Raw genomic sequence first — 21,585 nt, 5'->3', positions numbered from 1 at the left:
ACACCCCTCGGGCAACGTCTTTGTGCCTGAAGAGGTCGTCGGCGACCTCCCTCGCCACCTCCTCGATCTCCTTGGCGGTCTGAGCCTCGTCCACCGCCGCGCCGTCCACCACCAGGTCGGTGACGAAATTCGCCAGTTTTTCCGCGAGTAGTTTCTGCGCCATTTTAGCAGTGGCGTCCGCAAAACCGTCCCGCGTGTCCAGCGAGGGTTTCGTGTCCTCCGGCGGCGGGGGGAGTGGCGGCGACGGCGGCGGCGGCGACAATTTCCGTCGGCACGCCCCCTTCTCGCAGATCTTCTGCACCTTGGCGGCCATGTGCTTCAGCATGGCAAAGGTGTGCTCCAGCATGGCGCTCAAGCGGCTGGTGGACGGGATCATCCTGTCGGCCTCCTCCGCACGCTTCTCGCTGGACAGCGTCGAATTGACCGCCTCCGTCACCATGGTGGACATCAGGTCGGTTAGCTTTTCCGCGCTGGCCGAGTTGAAATCCTCCTCCACGTCCAGGGCGCTGGCGAAACCCTGCGGCAGCACGTCGCCCAGGCTGGCCTGCACCTTCTCCTTGGAGATGAGCACGGCGGTGCAGAGCGCCGAGCGGATGGTGTCCGACAGCAGCTCCCCGATGTCCGTGAGCAGCTCGGCGGTGAGGAACGTCGTGGCTTCGTCCGGGGAGTCGAACATCACCGTCCGCCACTTCACCGCCGTCATCCTCTCCAGGAAGAATTTGATGCGCGAGCGGATGGTGTCGTCGTTGATCTCCGGCATGGCCTCCGCTTGGGGGTCGGCTGTGGCGTCCATGTCTGCGGCGGCGGTCTGTGATAGCGGACGCGTCGTTGTGATCCGCGCGCCCGTCTGTTAAACTAAACAGCGAACACAACAGACGCCTACTTGGACCTTATATGCGCTTTCCGGCCTTCACATTACAGGAGTCGCCCTCCCGACATCACAGAATCCCACCAATAGCTGTAAACTTCACAGCTCGCCGTCGCGCCGGTGACGGCGACATCATCACAGCGCCCCGCGCTTTCCGAACCCGCCCCGTTTCCCCCCGCCGCGCCATCACAGCGCTGTGAAGCGGCGGCGGCGACTCACAGCTGTGACATCACAGCTCACGGAGACAGGTGATTGCAATCCCCTGTTAATGTCACGTGCGCGCACTTGCGTGACCTTTGACCCCCTCCCGGTGGGATGCGTGCAACGGGTCGCAGGTCCGAGCGGAGGTAGATGTTGAAGAAGGACGGCGATGGCGGGAGAAGAGAGCATGATGGTGCTGCGGTGGAAACGGATGATGTGTGTGTGTGTGTACATGTGTGTGTGTGTGTTTTAAATATTTACTTTATCCGCGCGTTGCCGTCGCAGCGTTTGCAGATTGGCTTCAGATTGCGTGTCCTTGTCCTGTTCATATTCTGTTATATATATTCATATATATATATATATATATATATATATATATATGTGTTCTATGTTTTCTGTCGTCAACTTGTAAAGTGTCTTTGTGTACCTTGAAAAGCGCTATACAAATCGTATGTATTATTATTATTATCATTACTATTATATATTATCTGAGTGCTGCAAAATCATCAGTAAAGGAGAAAAAATGATTTTTAATATTTTTGTCTGACATTTTTTATATTTTCTGATACTTTGTGTGCTGTTGTTTTAATGCTTATATTGATAATATAAACTGCACTGCCCACTTTCTGCTGTGTGAAATGCAATTTCCACCTTTTATCATTCGACGATTAAAGGTGATTTATTCTCTTTTGATGCAGAAAATATATATAAAATATATAATATATCATATATATATAAGTAGGGATTTCAAAGATCTACAACTTCCGGTTGCAGCCATCGGACACACGAATCCTTCCTTGGTGTAATTTGGGCTTTTATTTTGAAATCCCTGACCGGAAACGGTATTATTCCGACTTCCCGCCGCTGTCGCTGGTCCTCCCTCAGCATCACCGCATCCTCCTCCGTCCGCTCCCCGAGCAGGGACAATGGACGACGTTCCTCCGATCGTCAACATCTCCATCTCGCTGCGGATCCAGCCCAACGAGGGCCCGGTCTTCTTCAAGGTGGACGGGACGCGCTTCGGACAGACGCGCACCATCAAGCTGCTCACCGGTTCCAAGTACAAGATCGAGGTGGTCGTCAAACCCGGGAACGTCGAGGCCACGTAAGGAGCCGGTTCAGGTCCCGGTGCAGGTCTTGGTGCAGGTCTTGGTGCAGGTCTTGCATCTGGATTAAAAAGACAAAGGGTTGCACATGGACATCCGGTGCAGGTCCGGCCTGCAGCCTCCTCGTCGTGTGTGTTGGTTTTCCTCACCGCCGCGGACCGGAAGCACCCCCCCCCCCCCAAAAGTATCGATCACCTCCATCAATCATCCCGATCAGTGATGCATTATTAGATTGCAACTAATTCCTTGTTAATCGGGCAATTATTTGGCCGATTAATTAAATTTTCATGCAAGGGCCAACGAGGTTTCATGTAAATTTAACCAAATGAAAATTGCAATTTAAAATTTTTGGGGCATTTTATTTCAACTTTAAAACCAACATCATTTTGTACGTAATTGTCTATATTGAATTAAACAAAAGGTAAAATAAGGAGTTTCTAAATTCGATAATGATTGAAAATATTCAAAGAAAATAGTTTAAAAGATAGGAAAAAAAAAAGCAAAACAAGACAGATGTAGCCTATAAAATGCCCAGGTCTGGTCTTGAGGATTTAAATTGCCTTTTAGATTTTTTTTTCTTCAAATTCATCCATCCTGTCATTCTATTTTCAGATATTCTGTTTTTTTTTTTTTTTTTAATTGAAATCCAAATGCACATAAGTCACCCAGTGGTCCCGGTCTTCATCCTCCATGCGGTTCCTCCTCCAGATGTTCCCACCGCTCCGTCTCTCCGAGGAAACTCACTGGAATCTGCCAAAAAACAATCCCAACCTTAGCGATCTCCTCCTCCTCCTCTTCTTTGCAGCAACATGAACATCGGAGGGGTGGTGTTCCCGCTGGAGCAGCAGTCCAAGGACGAGGAGTCGCTGGTCTACCAGGGCCTCTACGACACCGAGGGCGTCCCCCACACCAAGAGCGGCGACCGGCAGCCGGTCCAAGTCAGCATCGAGGTAAAAGTATCCCTGTGAAATGTAAATCTATAAAACCAGCAGAAACGACTCAAAGGTTATTGTTAAATCCACAGAATATAAGCAAGAATTTGACCTGAACAGAAATTGGTCGGGGTTTATTAGCAGGAGTAACACAAAATACTAATATAGAAAATCAATTTCAATAAAAAAGTTACAAAAAAAGGTTAAAAAAATATTTTAAAAAATCTGAAAATTCTGACTGAAATGACTTTAGATGAACAGGAAATGGAGTTACAGTACAAAAATATCCTGTGAAATATTAATCTATAAAATGAGAAGAAAAGATTCAAAAATGATCAGTGATTTACATTAAATTTACAGAATATGAGCAAGAATTTGACCTATTTTTTTCTTTACTGACTTATAAGCAGCAGAGAAACACAAAAAACTAATATTGAAAAAAAAATTGAATAAAAAAAAAAAGGTTAAAATCTGCAAATTCTGACTGAAATTATGAGAAGGAAACTGAGTTACATTACAAAAATATCATGTGAAATATAAATCTATAAAATGAGCAGAAAAGACTCAAAAATGATAAGTTATTGACAGTAAATTCATTGAAAATTAGTGAGAATTTGACCAGAAAAAAATGTGTTTCTGTTTTAGAAGCAGGAGAGGAACATAAAAAACTAATATAGGAAATCCATTTGAATAAAAAAAAGCAAAAAAAAAAAAAATTTCAAGCCGCTAAATCTGACTCAAATAATTTTTGATGAGGAAATTGAGTTACATAAAAAAAATATCCTGTGAAATATAAATCTATAAAATGAGCAGAAAAGACTCAAAAAAGATCAGTGATTTACAGAATATCAGCAAGAATTTGACCATTTTTTTTACTGACTTATAAGCAGGAGAGAAACACAAAAAACGAATATTGAAAATAGATTTGAGTAAATACAAAAAAAAAAATGTTTAACATCTGCAAGTTCTGATTGAAATTATTTTAAATGAGCAGGAAACTGAGTTACATTACAAAAACAGCCTTTGAAATATAAATCTATAAAATGAGCAGAAAAGACTCAAAAAAGAACAGTGATTTACAGAATATTAGCAAGAATTAGACCAATTTTTTTTTTACTGACTTATAAGCAGGAGAGAAACACAAAAAAACGAATATTGAAAATAAATTTGAGTAAATACAAATTAAAAAAATGTTTAACATCTGCAAGTTCTGACTGAAATTATTTTAAATGAGCAGGAAATAGAGTTACATCACAAAAATATGACAAAAACTCAGAAAGAATTACCAAAAAAAAAAAAAAAAAAATTAAAAATGACAGGAAAAAAACACTGAAGACGAATTAGCCGCCTTACAGCAAGGCGAGGTATCTGTGTGTGTGTGACCCGAGGTGTTGGGGTGTGTTTTGGCGCCGCCGGTGGCCGAACACTGACGAGGTCCCTGTCGTTCGGTCCAGTTCACCAAGGCGGGGACCTTCGAGACGGTCTGGCAGGCCAAGTACTACAACTACTACAAGAGGGAGCACTGCCAGTTCGGAAACAAGTTCAGCTGCATCGAGTACGAGTGCAAACCCAACGAGACTCGGACCCTGATGTGGATCAACAAGGAGGCGTTCAACTGAGGCGTCGCCTCGGAAACGACGACCCCCTCCTTCCCCGATGGCCGCTTCCCAGGAAGCTGTGTATTTATTTATTTTTCGAATGCATCTATTCGTGGAGCGCAGAGGTGGTTTTCGGTTTTCGAAAGCGGCACCGGACAATCGGGACGGGCGCGGAAAAAAAGAGGCTTCTCTGCTTCCAGATGAATAAATCAATAAATGATTTTTTTTTTGTTTTTTCCCTGAAAAATCTCCAAGTGCATCGTAATTTATCGCTCCATCGTGACTCCATGTGTTAAGAAGTTAATGAGAAAGTGTTAAATACCGAAGAGTTTGGATACAAAACTGACGGTCAGACATATTTCACTTTAGAAATGACCTAAAAGGCTGCACATCCCTGAGAAAATGCTATTAAAAATGGTCTTAAACGTGTAGAAAAAATGACCAAAAAATCACCTGGAAATAATCCCTCATATTTTTCATTGATATATTTAAAACCACCAGGATTGAAATGTCTCTAGGGAGTTGTTCCTGCAGGTTTTTAAATTTGTAATTCATCTTCAAACCGCTAGAGAGAGCCGAAGGTTCTCACCAGCTGAACAGTCATCAATCAAATAATAATAATAATAATAATAATCAATTTACCTGAAAGTGTTCATATGTATTAATCATGTTTTAAAAATTAATAAAAACAGGTGGTGTCATGTAGCTTAATGTGCAACAAATAGAATATATGTAAATGGTAATATTAAATGAAATATGAGAGCAAATATTTATAACAAAAATGACCCAGCCTGGGATTAATTTACTGAAATATTAGCAAGAAATCACCAGAATGAATCCACCATGTTGATTTAGGGTGCAGGTTAATGTAACCGTCAGGACACTTTATTTTTCTTAAAGTCCAGATTTGTTTCTGCCAAAATCAATCTACTTTTTCCCTCTGTGATTTTTTTTGTCCTCTTCTCGATGTTGATGCACGTAAATATCTGATATCTGAATATTTTGCTGTTTTGTTTTGTATCAATTGTGAATAAACCGATAAACAATGTCTCTCTCAACATCTTTCTACAGTTTTTAAAGGTCGAAATAGAGGAATTTATTTCAATGACCTGAAACTGGAAATCAGTCTTAACTTGATGACAGGTGAGATTAAAATAGCCTTAAAATTACCTGGAAATGCACAAAAAATTATGGGAAAGCTGCAGAAGATCTCCTGAAAAAAAGAAAACAACAGAATGGAGAAAAAAAAAAATCTGCAAAGAACATACCTTGGTGTTTTTCAAACAAAAGACAAAAATGACGCAAAGTACTCTAAAAGAAGTTTCTCAGTACCTTTCAGAAACACCTGCCCTTCGTGTTAATTCTTTCTATTTTTATTACTATTTACATACTTTTCTACCCTGAAATGCTGTAACAATTCAATTTTCTCGTTTTGGGATCAATACAGTCTCCCTTATCTTAATATGATATCATATTTGTATATTATTTGTTTATTTTTTATTTTTCCGATATTTATATTGTTATGTTTTACTTGAAACTCTGACACAACAATTTCCTTCGGGGTGAATAAAGTTGTTCTTATTCTTATTCTTATTCTTATATATATATTTCTGCTTGTACAATATTAACTATCTCATTTGCATTGCTATGGGAAATTGATATTTCTCCACTGTGGGACAATTATAAGGAATATTTGATTCAATTCTATGAAAAATATTGATATATTGAATTTAGAAGCTCCTATTTTTTTCCTTTCGTTTAATTTTGTAGGGACGATTGCATACAGAATAATGTTGGTACATTTATATGATCATTAATGATTTTAAAGTCGGAATAAAATGCCAAAAAATTTAAATTGCAATTTTCGTTTTGTTCAATTTAGATGATATCTAGTTGGCCTGCGCATATAAATTAAATAAGAAATGTTGCCCGCTAGCTAAAATAATCGCCCACCTCTGCCCTATAGCAAGGTGTGCAAAATTATTATTCAGATTCCTCAGGAAAAATGGGCTAAAAAATAGATTTCACTGACTCTAAAAAGTCAAAAATTGTAAAAAGTCTTTCAGAGCGATGCAGCACTCTTGAAATGTATAAGGTATTGGGGCGTGATTACAGAAATGTTTTGTTGCAAATTGTCAACAAGGGCGCAAAAAATGACGCAAATTGAACACCAAAGAAAATCTCAGTTTTACTGCTTAAATGCTCAGGTTTGAGGGTTTGTTTACATTTTGGATTGACCGGGAGCATTGTAATTGTACAAGAACAAAATGAATCCTCAAAAATAGAATTTGCCTAATAATTATGCATGCAGTATGTATATATATACTATATTTATTATATATATACTATATATAATAGAATTATTCTCTCGTTTTTTTAAATTCTATTTAAAAAATGTTCACAATTTTGATACTGCTACTCCATATGTCCTCCAATTGCCCCTTGGGAACAAATATAGTTTTTGTAATTCTGATTCCATTATGGAAAATTGTTTGTTTATAAATTGCTTCGAATTATTGTATTTATTTGTTTATTTTTCTGATATTTATATATCTTACCGCTTGTACATTATTGACTACTGCACTGCTATAGGAAATTGATATTTCTCCACTGTGGGACGATTAAAGGAATATTCTATTGAATTCTATGATAGATGCTCCAAAAAATGCTTACAAATTTTATAAAAATGCTAAAATAACAAAAATGAGATTTTTTTTTCTTAGACACCGTTGCACCAACCTCGAAACGAGGTTTGGGAAATATCGCGATATTTCCCAAATCACGACGTCAATGCGTCGCTACGGAGGTATAGATGTGTTACTTCGGGCTTCCTCGGGAGTGATACCTCAGTAATAGACCACCTTTGTTTCGCGCCTCCTCCTCTGCGGTTCTCTCTCTCTCTTTCTCTATCTTTCCCTCCCTCCATCTCTCCCTCTCTCTCTCTCTCCGCTGCAGTTTATGTCTCCTCCGCTGTCACCAGCTCGGTGCTGTATCTCCCTCGCAAAGTCCTAATCCTGACCGAAACATCGCCACGGCAGACGGCGGCGGAGCCCCGGTCACGTCTCGAAAGCCCCCGGTTGAAGACTCCCAGGCGGCGAAATGGTGAGTAAATTAAAAAAAAAAAAAAAAGCCCGGTTCATGTGGCTCCATAAACGCGGTGTTTGATTTTATTTTATTTCAACAAATAACACCGGGGCTCTACGGGCTAGCTTAGCAAGCTATTAGCTCGAGCGGAGCAAATTTAAAAGGACGAAACGCTTTGCGGCAGCGGGCTCGTGGCAGTCACGTTCCCGTCAAATGTGTTCTTTTTCCATTAAAATGAATAGGTAAACGGTCACGTGATCCAACGGCCGCGTCTCGTGCCGCTGATTTACGGCATGTTGGTAATTAAAGCCAATAATCTGGCCGCTTTTTTTTTGCTAGCTGGTTAGCATGCTAAAGGTGCGTCACGTTTGCAGCTGTGCTAAGACGGAAGTGGGGTAAAATTTCCACCAAAATAAAAGCTTTTAATAAGGGGTTTGATTATTGTGGAGTGCTCGCTAATTTACCTGGCCACTTCCTGTTGTTTTGGGGGAAAAAAAACAAAACAACGTACACAGTAAATTATGCTCCATAGTCAACCAAAATAGACTCAATTTCTATGTATCAAGATGCAAAAACAGCCATATATTGAAATGCTATTGTGCAGTTTATGTAAATAATTGTCATACCTATTTTACTACTGTCCAACTCTTTCCATTGATTCAAACGTTGGGTGAATACAAAAAAAATCAGGATAGTCCAATTTAAAAAGCAACTGAAAATGGTCAATATCATTATTCTCTATTTGATTTGGTCAGGCTTCGGCCAAATACTACTTTACAATGATGGCTAAATGCAAATGGTATTCGATTGAGAGACAATTTCAATCCAAATGATTCAGATGCAGCGACTGCTCTTCAGTTTGGTCGCCACCATTTTTATTTCCTCCCTCCGCTTGATCTACCGCTCAGTTTTCCAACAAATATTGATATTTCATGAGCTTGAATGGGCCTCTTTTCATTACCGTCGTACTTTTAAAATATGACGACGCACCGAAAAGCACCGAAAGCGGCCCGTTTTGGTCCCGCAACCCCGCTCCCAAAATAAACCGCGGCCGGTCGGTCGGCAACGGAGCGATCCATCCTCTGCAGGTACAGACGGAGGTGGAGAGGAGAGGAAGAGGGGGGGCGTTGTGGCTGAAATAAACTGCCGTGGAGAAGATGTGACGCAATGAAGGTGGATTGTAATCACGTGTTGATGTTCAACAGCGTTCCAGAGCCTCCGCGGTCGCTCTTACGCCCGGCACCGATAAATAAACAGTTTTCAGAAGCCTGCTGTTTATTCCTTCATGTAAACACCAAAATACTTCACACTGGCGGCGACGTTCCCCTTGAACACCAGCAAGAAATATTTCAATATTTGAAAAGGCCAGGTTATTTTGCACCGTCGCGTGTTCATCTTTCTCTCCCCGGTGACCTCTGACCTCACGGAGGGAAGCCCGCAACCTCCCGACCTGGGTTTCTCTTTGCGTCCAAAGAGAAAGAGAGAGATGGTCTTACCTCCCGCCTTGCTGGATCCCGCGGCGACGGGACCAGCCTCTCCTTGGCCTCATTTCCTCTTCTGGCAAAATCCGCTCCGTTCTGTCGCTGTCATCAATAATGAAGAAGCGACAGGCGGCCCAGAACCTCTTGACTGCTCTACTAATGTCTGACCTGCTTCCGAGGAAGAATACGAGGACGAATACGCAACCAGAAACTTCCATATCGCGCCGAAGGACGAGCTCGATCGCTGTTGTCCGAGGAGAACCTCCATTTTCCTCCGTTTTGATCGTAACTCCCCGATCCGTCTGCAGCTGCTTTCAATCCCGGGCCGTTCTCCGCTCATCACGCTGAAAAGACGGGATGAATAAACAGAAGAAGAAAAGCGCCGATCAAAAACATAAACATCTGAAGGGGTCGGAGAAAATAGCGAGGTTGAAACGACCTCCGGGATGTCGTACATCTGACCTGTTTGGCTTCGCGTCTTCACGCTGGTGTTTTGTGTCTTTCAGGGGAACGAAGCCAGTTACGCCCTGGACATGTGCTCGCACTGTAAGTATGACCGCCATCCCCCCGGCGCCGTTCTCGGCAGCCATGTTGTCCCCGACGCGTCTACCGCCACACTCCCGCCGAAGTTCCAATCATAATATCGAGATCCAAAAAGTCGTAACACATTTCATCTTATTTGTCTAACCGTAAAAGTCAAAGAATATAAACATTTTTTTTGGTAATGTTTTTCCTTAAAAATGTGCTTTTATTTTGTCCTTTGAGAAAGAAAGAAATCAGGATGGAAACCAAACAGTGTTCCGGGGTTGCATTGACTTGATAAAATGATCATTTTCACCTTTGATGTTAGAAAACGGGACGCTCTCTTTACGCTCCGTAACATCCAGTGTCGGTTGTTTTGATTGGTCGCGGCCTCACGGAGGATCGCTCAGAAGTCAGGTGTTTAAACGTAGACGCTCTTTGGAGCTGACATGATCTAAAGTCCAGGAACTAGATCAGCGAGGAGTGAACAAATATTTCCTTTTGAATTAGCGGCTAATAGCAACAGTCAGGAACAACACTGAACTCATAAGATTTGCTGCAGAAAAAAAAAAAAATTCGATAAAGATTCAAGGGAAAGAAATCCTGACCTCATGGTCAGTTTAAAAAAAAAACAAAAAACAGTTTAATCACAGATAAGTTTTTAAGGATTTTATTTAATTTTTTAATGTAATAAAAGTCGCGGGGTTTCCTGTTAAACTCGCCGTCCCTCTCTGGAAAGTGGTTTTAAAAAGGGAGCGGGTCAGCTCCCTCCCTCCCCCGCCGGCTCTCAGCAGAGATTAGCGCAAATAGCGGCGTCACATGACCCGGGCCGGCGCTTAGAGCCGGGCAGGAGGCGGCGGGTCGCGAAGGAGGCCCGAACCGGTGCGGCGACAAGAACCCGCGACTCCGATGGCCGACAGGAAGCCCGGTGAGTCCGCTCCGGTAGGCCGCGGCGGCGGGGAGGGGTTGGCGCCCAAGACCCGGGATTGTCGGTCGGCGGCGGCGGCGGCCGAGGGAGTGACGCGGCATCTCGCTCTGCTCCTCCGCAGTCGATGCTGACGAGATTAAGAGGCTGGGAAAGAGGTTTAAGAAGCTGGACCTGGATAACTCGGGCTCCCTGAGCGTGGAGGAGTTCATGTCCCTGCCGGAGCTGCAGCAGAACCCGCTGGTGCAGCGGGTCATCGACATCTTCGACACCGACGGCAACGGGGAGGTGGATTTCAAAGGTAGGGACCCGCCGAAGAATCGGACTTCGGGGATCGGGCTCGGATCCGGTTTCGCCGAGTCCGGCATCCCGATGCCGCGGCGACCCGAGCTAAAAATAAGCAAAATCTGGGCTTTTAACCGGAAAGGGCCACGGATTACTTCCTGAAATTTGGGTTAATCTTCCAGATTATTTCCAGATCATTTCTAGACGTTTTTCGTTAAATGGGTCCGACGCATTACGGCTGATGACTTTCAGGTTTTTGACGACTTTGCGGCCGGCGGTGCGATTGGTTTGATCAGACTGACGAGCGTGTGTGTGTGTGTGTGTGAATATCTTTTGTCCACCAGAGTTCATCGAAGGCGTCTCCCAGTTCAGCGTCAAAGGAGACAAGGAGCAGAAGCTGCGCTGTAAGTGTCCGTCTTCCGGCCTTCCCGCCACCACAATCCGCATCGGAGCGCACGACGAGCGCGGAGCGGTAACCATGGCAACCGCACTGGCTTAAAAAAAGAAAAGGAAAAAAAAAAAAAAAAAACCCATGCTACAAAACTCCTCGGAGCAGACAGGAAGCGGCACGATTCTCTCAATCCCGTCCCGGTTCGCATCCCATAATAGTAACAAACCCCGCTCCCCTCCCAACAGTCGCCTTCCGGATTTACGACATGGACAAAGACGGCTTCATCTCCAACGGGGAGCTCTTCCAGGTGCTGAAGATGATGGTGGGGAACAACCTGAAGGACACGCAGCTGCAGCAGATCGTCGACAAGACCATCATCAACGCCGACAAGGACGGCGACGGCAGGATATCCTTCGAGGAGTTCTGCGCGGTGAGCCCAAACCAGGAGGGACGGTCCGGGCCTTATAGGTCAAGAATTAAAAGTCGGGACGGGGCGCCCGGGGAATTTTTTTTTGTTGGAATTTTCGTGAAAAAAAAATCAGACTGATCTTTTCATCTGGTTTCACGCCGTAAACGGAACTGATTTGTCGTCTCAGAATCCCACTGTCGTGCGGATAAACGGCCGATTGTTGCTCCGGGAACCTGACGTTCTCCTCCGAACGCTTCTCGTGTCGCGCCTTATTTCGAGATGAAGAACCTCATTATTCCCCCACGGGGAATATTAACCTTTTAAAAACGACGTCCTCCGCTCGGTCGTGACGCCGCCCGGGGGCGCGAGTCGGCATGAAACGGCGCCGCGCCGCATTACCCACCATCCCTAGAGGGGCGGACGCCATGTTTCTTGTTGCGCCGACCACAAACTAGAACGTCGGCGGAGGTGGTGGGGGATTCTCCCCGCATTTAAATAAAATGTAATTTTTTCTTAAGGAAAGAAACCTCCAATGCTACCGCGAGTAGGGGAAGGCACGATGGGGCGACCAATCAGAGGACGTTATGACCTGTCATGTGACCCCGGTCTCTGCTCTCCCGCAGGTGGTCGGCGGACTAGACATTCACAAAAAGATGGTGGTGGACGTGTGATCTGTTTACTGAAGACCCGAGGAAGACGTCGTCCAGCGACCTCCCCTCCCCCCCCCTGTCGACCCCTGACCCCTGACCCCTGACCCCCGACCCCGGAAGCCAAACTCCTACCAAGTATTATCCAACAGGAACACGCACTTTAAAAGCCGACGGGCGGCTTTTTGAACACGGAGTGTTTCAGTTTGGTGGCGTGTGTGTGTGTGTGCGTGCGTGTGGGACTGTGTGTGTGCGTTACTAGTTTTTTCAAGGTATGTGGGTTTTTTTATATTTATTTAGGTGTTTTTTTTTTTTTGTCCCCCCCCCCCCCCCTTGGTTTGTTTGTTTGTTTGTCTGTTTGTTCTTTGGGGACATTCAAAGAAAAAATAATCTGATCTCTGGGTGGAACGAGGGTTAACTTGGACTCGAGAGGGAACCGATCGCAGCGTCGGGTGCCGACGAGAACGCCTTCTCAGAAAACGGGTGGCGTTTTGGGGAAAGCCTCGCTCGCCGCTTTTGACACCACGTAAGGCGATAAGACAGAGGAAGACTTTTAAAGTCCATCCAGACGCGGGGCTTTTCCGAAAAACTTCCCGGGCACAGACCCTCCCCTCCTAAACCCCGTTATTTGCTTTTGAATTCTGATTGGGAAAGACAAAAAAAAAATGGATCGGGCGCTCGGACCTCCTGGAGCTCGGGGCCAGATTCCCAGGCGACCGCGGACGGAGGGGATTCAGCCGTCAAAGGCTTCCTGCTGATATTCTTCGACTATTTCTTCATAATTTTTCCTTTTTATTTATTTAACAAAAAAAAACAAAAAAAAAACAACCCCCCCCTTCCCGAAAGATTATAGTGCTGCAGAAAAAAATAAAATAAATTTACAAATTAAATAAGTAGACGTATCACTTGAAGTAAGTTTTACCATTGTTCTTTTTTTTTAATTTAATTTTTTTTTTCGCTTAGATTAAAAAAGAAAAACTGGAGGAGGAGCTTTAACGTTTGAGTTTACAGTTGTCACAGAAACAACCCCGTCTGGTTGTCGTGGCAACGGACACCAATGCAAAGCCAACATCGGAAAAGATTGAAACGGCGTGACGGACCTCAGGCCCGGACTTTCAGAACGGATCCGACCCCGCGGCGCGTTGCCTTGGAAACCTGGCCCCGCCCCCCCGCTTCTTCCAATCACCCCCCCCCCCCCGCCCCGACCGATTGTTTTTATTGATCGCATGCTCGAATCTGATCCTCGATGACTGACTTTAAATTATTCGACTTGGCTCCGAGGGTTCATCGGCGGCGGCGGCGGCACGGGATTCCCCGTCGCGTGCGCTTCCTTTAAAAATACGCCGAAAGTATCCGAGGTCGCGACCCCCCCCCTTCCCCTCCCAGAGCCCCATGCTTTCGGCTCAAGGGCTCCGCCGGCCGTGTTGTGTTTACATGTCAATTCCAGTGGTGATAATTAACGGCGTGAACGTTTTGCCCGTGAATGCATCGTGTGCGGACGGACGGACGGACGGCGGGTCGCCCCCCCCCCCCCCCCCCCCCACGCTCCTACCGCACCCAACATCTGGGTCTGTTGTCAACTTTTTCTTTTTGTACAGATGTTTGCGTCCTGCTGGTGTTTGGGTGCGGAGGCCGGCCGAGGAGGCGCCGAGGGCGGGGGGGGGGGGGCTCGGTCTTGAGGTTTCTACTTTTCTCGTTCACGTCAATCATGCAAAAAATAAGATAAATAAAGAGAAATAAATAAAGTGAGTTGTTAAAGACGCCGCCGGCGAAGTTTGGTTTTCTTCCGTCTGTCAGTACTGTGGGAAAATATGACTTGTTTTCTTTATTTTTAAAAAATAATTTCACTGGAAAACGGTGTAGAAAATATGAGAGGGCTCACTGTTAATATAAAAAAAAGAATCTGATTTGATTTTGTGTTTTATCGTGTTGGATTAAATTAAAATTAAGCTCTCAGGTCGTCACGCTGCACTACCGCGACACGTCCGCTAGAGAGCGGCGCAAGCTCAGTTTGCCTCTGCAGCTCATCGAATTAAAATCATTTAGACGACTATTGCTTGACATTTATGTACAAACGCAAAAGACAGTCAATATTTAAATGAATAAAATCCTTTATTGTCTGAAGTTTGAGGCGGATTTTCCGATATTATTCTTACGTTCAGAATATAAATATTCATTGCAAGAATTTTCAAGCTCCCTTTTTTTGTTTCATGTCACTTTATTAACTCTTCAGATGCACAAGAGTCAGACCAAAATAACAAGAGAAATGTGCTGTTTTTTTCTAAAACATAAAAATAGACCCCTGTATTTATTTGGATATTAAACATATTCTGTAAATCATAATGTCCCTCTCACTTTCATTGTTTTAATGGCGATCCTGCAGCTCAATCTTCACACATTTTTCAAACCGCTTTTTTGTGAAATCAGTGCTTTTGTTTAATGTTCCTAAAGCTCTTTCACGTTTAAAATCATTAGTTTTGTGTTAGTTGACGCAAGTCCGCTAGAGGGCGCAGCTGCAAAGGGTTATGTTGCTGCTTTCTGTTCCGACGCCCACGGAAGAAGCGAAGTAGGCGTCACGGAAAAAAGGCGGAGGAATGCGTACGTTTACGCGATACACGTTTCAATGAAAGGGTTAAAAGCCGAAGCTGCACTAACTGGTCGGTGCCACGGGAGGTCAGAGGTCGCTCAGGTCAAAGGTCGCGGGTCCTGCAGCCGGCGTTGCCGCCGCCGCTCCATCGCCTGGCGCTTCTTCAGCTCGATCTCCGCCGCCGAGCATTTGCCGAGGCCTGAGGAAGAGAACGGACATCGCGTGTGAACAGCCGGTTACCCGGGTGACGGCGCAGTTACCATGGCAACGATCTTGCCGGCAAGTCGCTCTAGTGACGGATGAGTAACTATGGTAACAAGAGGAATACTGACATCTAGAGGAGCGGACAGTTAACCCGGTGACAGATCAATAACCATGGCAACAGCAAAGAAGCTGACCTCGTGTGTGAACAACTCTAGGGATGGATGAGTAACTATGGCAACAAGAACACTGGTGTCACACTCAAATGGCTAGATACTCCAGTAATGCTGCGTCACCGTGGTAACGGACTCGGCTTGTGCGCCACTTTCTGCTACTCCTATTAAAATTTAAACGTCAACATATTAAAACAACAGAGAAAGACAAAAGGAAAATCATTCTGCAGATTACAAGTTGCAAGTCGTGAAATACGCAGCTGAAAACGCGCCGTAGCTCCTCAGAAGTGACACCGAGGATGAAAAATCCAATGGATTTAGTGATTTGGAGTGACATCCAGAGTTTGGTAAACTTTTATGATTTATTGTTTACTGTCTTTCTGTCTTTTGTCAAATAAATCCCACCCCCAAAATGCTACTTATAGTCTAGTGCGACTTCTACATGTTTTTTCTTCTTCACTTAGAGGCTGGACTTAGAAACTGGAAAAAATATGGTAGAAGCAAAATAACTTGGCGAATAAAGCAATCTTAATTCCGCGATAATAACTGGCTGATGATCGCTTATATGGAGCTGCTTCCAACCCGGGATTGCACTGAATCAAAATAAGCGACGGGACCACCGGGTGAAAACTCACCTTGACCGGTCGCCATGGAAACCGGAGCGCTCGGTATCTTGAAGGTGAACCTGGCGCCGCCCGGTTTCACCACCGGGGGCGCTGTTGCCGCCGCCGCCGGACGCTTCCCGCCGCCGAGTCCCACTCCGGCCACGTTGTTCTGCACGGGAGCGGGCGCCGCGTTCTGGATGCGGTTCTCCAGGTCGTCGCACAATTCGCAAAACAGGCCGTCGTCGTCTGGATCGTCCCAAACCGGCTCCGAGGAGAAGAGCGAGTCCAGGTCGTCGTCGAGGAAGTCGGATTCGGCGGGAGGCGAGACGCCGGGAGAAAATTCCGGAGTGTTTCGGTCGGCCGTGGGATCAGAGGTGCCGCCTTTCACAGCCGAGGTCCTCGGGTGAAACGTCGGCTTCTGTAAATCCGACCCTGCCGGGTTCCTGCGTGTGTGTGGAGGTTCTATCTCCACCAGCGGAACCCTCTGGTTCTTGGACCTCCAGGAAGAGCTGGCTGGGGTTTTTCCTGCGAGGAAACCGGGACCGGATCCGTGTTTGACCTCCGTCTGGGGTTTCTGGGTGGAGCAGTGTTTCGGGGCGCTGCAGCCGAAGGGCTCCTGGGTCATCTCCAAAACCAGAGAGTCGTCCAGCAGGTCGTCGTTTTCCCAGTCGTCCTCAAACCTCGCGACGGGTTCGACTCCCGAAGCCTCAGACGGCGGGCGCGGACTCAACGCGCCGCTCAGAGGCTGAGTCGACCTGTCAAACAGGAAATCCAGATCGTCGTCGGTGGACCGGCGGTCGCTCCGGAACTCCAGGATGTCCTGGGACAGGAGCTCCAGCCCACGCCGGTCCATCTCCTCCACGTCGCGGTGGGACATGTTCAGGTCGAACCGCCTGGCCAGCTGTAGCAGGGCGTCCACGCCGTCGCCCCTGAGAGACGGGCGGCCAGAAAAACCTCGTTTCAGTCGACATTATTATCCCCCCGTCGCTGCTTTTGGAGTATTTTCGGATTTGTGAATTTTGCTTTCAGGTCATTAATAACCCCACGGGACACCTGGGCGATTTCTTCTTGGATCTCGGGGCTTGGCTGTCGGGCGTGCAGGGGATGGCGGCGCTGTCTCCGATCCACTGCTGCAGCGTCAGCTCCGTCATCTGCGGCCTGCCGTGCTTCACCCGGCGAAATAAGTCAGAGCGGTGAGCTTCGATTCCACGCGACGTCGCCGAAAATAATACGTTAAAAACAAACACAGCTAAGGAGGCTTCTGGAAAGAGCTGACCGGCCGTTGTCCGTACCTTGGGTGCGATCCTGCTGACGATCTCAGAGATGTTGACGGATACCGCTTTGTGTCTCTGGCCTCTTTTACCTGACACAAAACAAGTACGCTGTTATTTTCAACCCCCCCACAAGGTCCAGAGTGGGAGTTCTCTCCAGGTGTACCGTATCGCTGTGGCGACGGAGACGAGGCGTCCCAGATGATGTCCTGCTGAATGTCGGGGTCTTGAGGGGATTCCGAGGCGAGACCGGTGGACGATCGGGTTTTGGGGACTCTGGTCGGCGTCTTGAAAACTGGAAGTGAAGAACACTAATCATTTATTCCAGTGGTATTTTCTAGGAATCTAATAGCTTTGTGGTTGAATATGATTTCAACAGATATTGGTTGTGTGTGTTGAAAATTCCTCCAGTCCTGCCGCATAGAACTGCACCCATTTTTCCCTCCTATTGTCATGTCAGCCAAGGGACATCACGGACGGAAAGACGCAAATCACCAACACAAGTCCGTCAAATCGACCCAAAGTAGAGCAAACCGCTCTTCTTCTTCGATGCCGAATTAAAGTCGGGGCTTCTCACTTCCAACCCAGTTAAAGTTTGATGCTAAATAGGTCGCAATGATAAAGACATTTATAAATTAAACCAAATCTGATAGGAGTTTGGCGCACAGGCGCAGCTGGGTCCTCGTTACGTCACCGCCGCAAACAAGGGATGGGTATTTTAACTTTACTCTTTTTGTTTCTTATAAAAGGTCACCGAATGAAGTGATTTATGATGTTACTCGCCGGGATTCTGGTTCCGAGGAGGCCCACACTCCGCCGAGGCCGCCATGGCCGCCGCCTGGGACAACCTGAAGCTCCTGCTAAGTCGGCGCGATTTGGGCTCCGGTGACGGGCCGCCCGCCGGGCCTACCGGGCTCCGCGGTCCGTTCATAGCCGCCGACGGGAGCCTCCCGATCCGTGGACAGAGATCCGCACGGCAGGTCGCCGTTACCGGCGGACCGGGCTCCTTATTTCCCACATAAACATGTAAACAGAACACATTATTCGGCTAATTTTTGAACATCCCGCCATCTTGTATTTGCCGAGGGTTTACTTCCGGGTTGTGTTGAAACGTCATAAAGTTGCGCGGAAGTTGCGCAGGGGATGCGCAGAATCCGCGCAATGTGCGCATGTGGGGCGCGCTCACACACGGCACGAAAAATAACGTCATTATTCCAAAAAGGTGGGATTATTTAGAAATAATTTCTTGTTTCTTATCAGTTGATTCGCCTTATTACCAAAGATGAAAATTCCCGAACCAATTTACCGTAGATTTGTTTGAACAAGGAAGTGACCAACAACAACAACAGCATTATTTAATAATCATAATGATTATTATGATTATTAAATAATAAGCCTATGCGCAGCTTCCGTGCAACTATAATACATATTATTATTATTACGATGAAATAAATTTTGACCACATGAACAACAACAGTATAAAACAGTAATAATGAAATTCATTTTGAAAAAGTGAGCAAAAACAACAGCAGCATTACTATGATGATTAATTAATGTTTTGCATTATTAATTATTTGATTATTAACTGAACATTAATTAATAACATAAAGAGGCCGTAAATGATGTTATTAATCAATAATGTGACTTAAAAAACTACAGCAATTATAATAATAATAACAATGATGACGAAATACGTACATTGATTTCTATTTTTTTTATGAAAAATACAACAACACAAAATCCGCCTGGTAAAATAAAAAAGAGACCTGGCAAACTATAAGTGATGTGTACATGAACTTCTGGAGATATCTGGGGATAAGTCTTCACCGATGAGGGTTTTTAAAAAACCCACTGTACATCCAGGTTCATTTAGTTCGCCAGTGTGTGTGTGTGTGTGTGTGTGTGTGAGCTGTCGGCGGCAGCTCTCAGCCTCCTCAATCATTTCCCAGATCTCCTGAAGGTCTCTCGCACACCGACGGATCATTTCTCGCTGATTTCAAAATAATTCCCTCCTCATTTTCCTGCGAATGGGCTTTTCCTCGGTCGTTTTTCTGCAACCGGATCATCTGATGACTCCCGTCTCTCTCTCACACACACATTTTCTTTGCTTTCATTAAAAAAATACAAAGTTAGCGACGCGGCGCTGACCCCCGTGACGACCCGGGCCTTTCGGCCGTCGCTCGACGTGACGTCTCAGCGAAGTTTCCCTGGAAACTCCCCCCCTCGTCCGCGGGCCGGGGCTGAAACGGGACCCCGACGCCGGCCCTCCTGGCTCGGCGCCGCCGACAGACACGCACCGTTTTTCACGTCTGAAAAAAAAAAAAGAAAAAAGACAAGCGGTCCAAAGAAAACACAGAGCTTTCGGGCTCGGCAGGAAGGACGGAGCGGCTACCTGGTTTTTACATTTCGGCTCGTTCTCCTCCAACGCTCCGATCTGGAGGAAATTTCGCTCAGATCCACGGCTCTTACATCCCTGTGGGATATTTAAAAAAAAAAACTTTTATTTCTCGGTAGGGAGTCGGGGGGGGGGGGGTAATTTGGTTGCTATGGTTACTTTAATTTCATTTTTTTTTCCTCTAATCCGCCGGTGTTTTTTCTTTAGGTCATTTCCCGTCATTTAACCGTCGGGTTAACGCTTTTCTGCCGCGCATTTAAACAGAAAGAGCGTTATTTAAATGGCGCGTCTCGTTTGAATAAGAATTAAACACGTGTGTTCCGGCGGCGGCCACTAGGGGGCTCGTGGGAGCCGTTCGGTCGCGGTGAAATATTGAGTTTCTACTTAACGGCTATGAGATTAAACGGAACAAGATCGACGTCTGACGGGACAAAGAGACTCTCAGCCTCTCGCCGAGTCCCGGCGTTTGTCAGCGCCGCCTGTTTTCTCTCCAAACCCGCAGGAATGCTTTCATACGCCGACCCCGAGGCCGCCGCCGCCGCCGCCGACAGGCCGGGGGCGCCGGGGGACGGGACGCTCCTTCCCGCTCCGGTCAAATTAAAAAAACACAAACTATCTGTTTACTCTCCCGCCAGACGTCCTGGCCGGGATGTTTGGCCCCCGAAATATCCGTTTTACACCAGATCGGTCGCAACGTCGCCGCTCTGGCGACATAAAGTCATCCGGGGTTTATTTGAGGCGACGTCCCGTTTGTTTACATCTGCTTTTCACTTTGTTTCTCTGTCTGGGTAATTTGTGCGTCTCGTACCGTTTGTTTTTCGCTCCTACGTCGAACGGATCGTGTCTTTCATCGCCGTCGGCGTTCCTCAGGGGTCGATTTCGGGTCCTCTTATAATCCTCTCTGATTTTTATCCCTTCTTTGAGAAACGCCGTCCTCCTATTCGCCGATGACAACGCCATCTCGCGTATTTCGGAGTCTTTCCGTCGGGGACGGATCGACGGCTAACGGAGATTAGCACGAAGATTTGACAACGTTTGAATTCTCTTTGTGTTTTCCGGCTGCTCTTTAGACATTAAAGATATAGATAGATAATCTTTAGATCTCTGCAGGGGCGGGGGGAGTCGACGTATCGATCGCTTTTATCAAACTAATTGATCGAATATAGGGTAACCGCTAACCTGATTAACCAACTAGCTAATCCGGTGGCCTTTTGGAAAGCTGGGGTTTTTGACGGAGGAGAAACACATGAGAGCTCTCAGTGAAATTGTCCATTTCCAAACAGCCGCCGGCGCTTTTTCTTTTCTTTTTTTTTCCTTTTCTTTCTTCCTGCCGAACCCCTTCGTTGTTGCCGCCAATCGAGAATCACCGTCTTTTTTTTTTTTTTTTTTTTTCTCCATTCATTCGTTAAAAGTGTAACTCCATTTCCTAAATCTGAACACATCCCTTGATTTCTAATCAAGTGGAATAACTCAAACCAGTTTCAAGGCACTTTTTTTTTGTTGTTTTTCCAGCCTTTCATTTCATTTCTTCCCGCGTGAACAGCTGGACACCATTTTTCATAATAGAGGTGGACTTCCTGCGAGTCCCTCCTCCCACCTCCATCCATCAGACACGTGATTCCTCCCCCCGGCCGAAAAAACACAGATTTTCATGACAAAAACAAAATAAAAATTTTTCTGTTTAAGAAAACATAAGAATGAAAGTGAAACAAACAAACTTATGAGAATAAAATCCCATTTTTTTCTTTTTTCTGTCCCTCAGCGAGGACGTCAAAGGGTTAAGGAAACAGACCTCATTCCTTCTGAAGCGAGTTTTTAATGAAAGGCAATAAATTAGTCGACTCCATGTGTGTGTGTGTGTGTGTGTGTGTGTGTCGGAGCTCGCCAAGGACTGATGGCCCACC

At 45.9% G+C, this 21,585-nt stretch overlaps 3 protein-coding genes across 3 annotated transcripts; 2 read left to right on the top strand and 1 right to left on the bottom strand.

Moving 5' to 3' along the window:
- Window positions 1–1,906: 1,906 nt before the first annotated feature.
- On the top strand, window positions 1,907–5,750 carry cnrip1a (cannabinoid receptor interacting protein 1a). Its single transcript, XM_086156157.1, has 3 exons — window positions 1,907–2,174; window positions 2,981–3,125; window positions 4,562–5,750. The coding sequence occupies exons 1-3, from the start codon at window positions 1,996–1,998 to the stop codon at window positions 4,724–4,726; spliced, it is 489 nt and encodes a 162-aa protein (XP_086012283.1). The 5' UTR covers window positions 1,907–1,995; the 3' UTR covers window positions 4,727–5,750.
- Window positions 5,751–7,518: 1,768 nt separating this feature from the next.
- On the top strand, window positions 7,519–14,209 carry ppp3r1b (protein phosphatase 3 (formerly 2B), regulatory s1ubunit B, alpha isoform, b). Its single transcript, XM_086156500.1, has 6 exons — window positions 7,519–7,807; window positions 9,777–9,816; window positions 10,842–11,018; window positions 11,347–11,406; window positions 11,639–11,823; window positions 12,426–14,209. Exons 1-6 carry the CDS (start codon window positions 7,805–7,807, stop codon window positions 12,471–12,473), a joined length of 513 nt encoding a protein of 170 aa, XP_086012626.1. The 5' UTR covers window positions 7,519–7,804; the 3' UTR covers window positions 12,474–14,209.
- A 438-nt stretch (window positions 14,210–14,647) lies between these two features.
- etaa1a (ETAA1 activator of ATR kinase a) lies at window positions 14,648–18,361 on the bottom strand. Its single transcript, XM_086156499.1, has 6 exons — window positions 18,070–18,361; window positions 17,453–17,581; window positions 17,308–17,378; window positions 17,069–17,181; window positions 16,046–16,944; window positions 14,648–15,235 (listed from the first exon to the last, which is right to left on the bottom strand). Exons 1-6 carry the CDS (start codon window positions 18,215–18,217, stop codon window positions 15,135–15,137), a joined length of 1,461 nt encoding a protein of 486 aa, XP_086012625.1. The 5' UTR covers window positions 18,218–18,361; the 3' UTR covers window positions 14,648–15,134.
- Window positions 18,362–21,585: the final 3,224 nt, after the last annotated feature.

The sequence above is a fragment of the Fistularia commersonii genome, chromosome 12 (genome assembly GCF_037954325.1).
Source record: "Fistularia commersonii isolate RoL2024-O1a breed Wild chromosome 12, RoL_Fcom_v1.0, whole genome shotgun sequence".
Taxonomy (NCBI): domain Eukaryota; kingdom Metazoa; phylum Chordata; class Actinopteri; order Syngnathiformes; family Fistulariidae; genus Fistularia; species Fistularia commersonii.
The sequence above is the reverse complement of the archived record's forward strand: the minus strand, read 5'-3'. Positions and strand labels throughout refer to the sequence as shown.

Bases quoted from the DNA above. Each gene is read 5' to 3' on its own strand.
- cnrip1a (XM_086156157.1), top strand. From the start codon at position 1,996: ATGGACGACGTTCCTCCGATCGTCAACATCTCCATCTCGCTGCGGATC. The intron at 2,175-2,980 runs GTAAGGAGCCGG...TCTTCTTTGCAG, and splicing joins CCCGGGAACGTCGAGGCCAC to CAACATGAACATCGGAGGGG. The intron at 3,126-4,561 runs GTAAAAGTATCC...CGTTCGGTCCAG, and splicing joins CGGTCCAAGTCAGCATCGAG to TTCACCAAGGCGGGGACCTT.
- etaa1a (XM_086156499.1), bottom strand. From the start codon at position 18,217: ATGAACGGACCGCGGAGCCCGGTAGGCCCGGCGGGCGGCCCGTCACCG. The intron at 17,582-18,069 runs GCGAGTAACATC...CTTCACTTCCAG, and splicing joins TCCTCGGAACCAGAATCCCG to TTTTCAAGACGCCGACCAGA. The intron at 15,236-16,045 runs GTGAGTTTTCAC...TCTCTTCCTCAG, and splicing joins TTCCATGGCGACCGGTCAAG to GCCTCGGCAAATGCTCGGCG.
- ppp3r1b (XM_086156500.1), top strand. The intron at 11,407-11,638 runs GTAAGTGTCCGT...CCCTCCCAACAG, and splicing joins CAAGGAGCAGAAGCTGCGCT to TCGCCTTCCGGATTTACGAC. The intron at 11,824-12,425 runs GTGAGCCCAAAC...GCTCTCCCGCAG, and splicing joins CCTTCGAGGAGTTCTGCGCG to GTGGTCGGCGGACTAGACAT.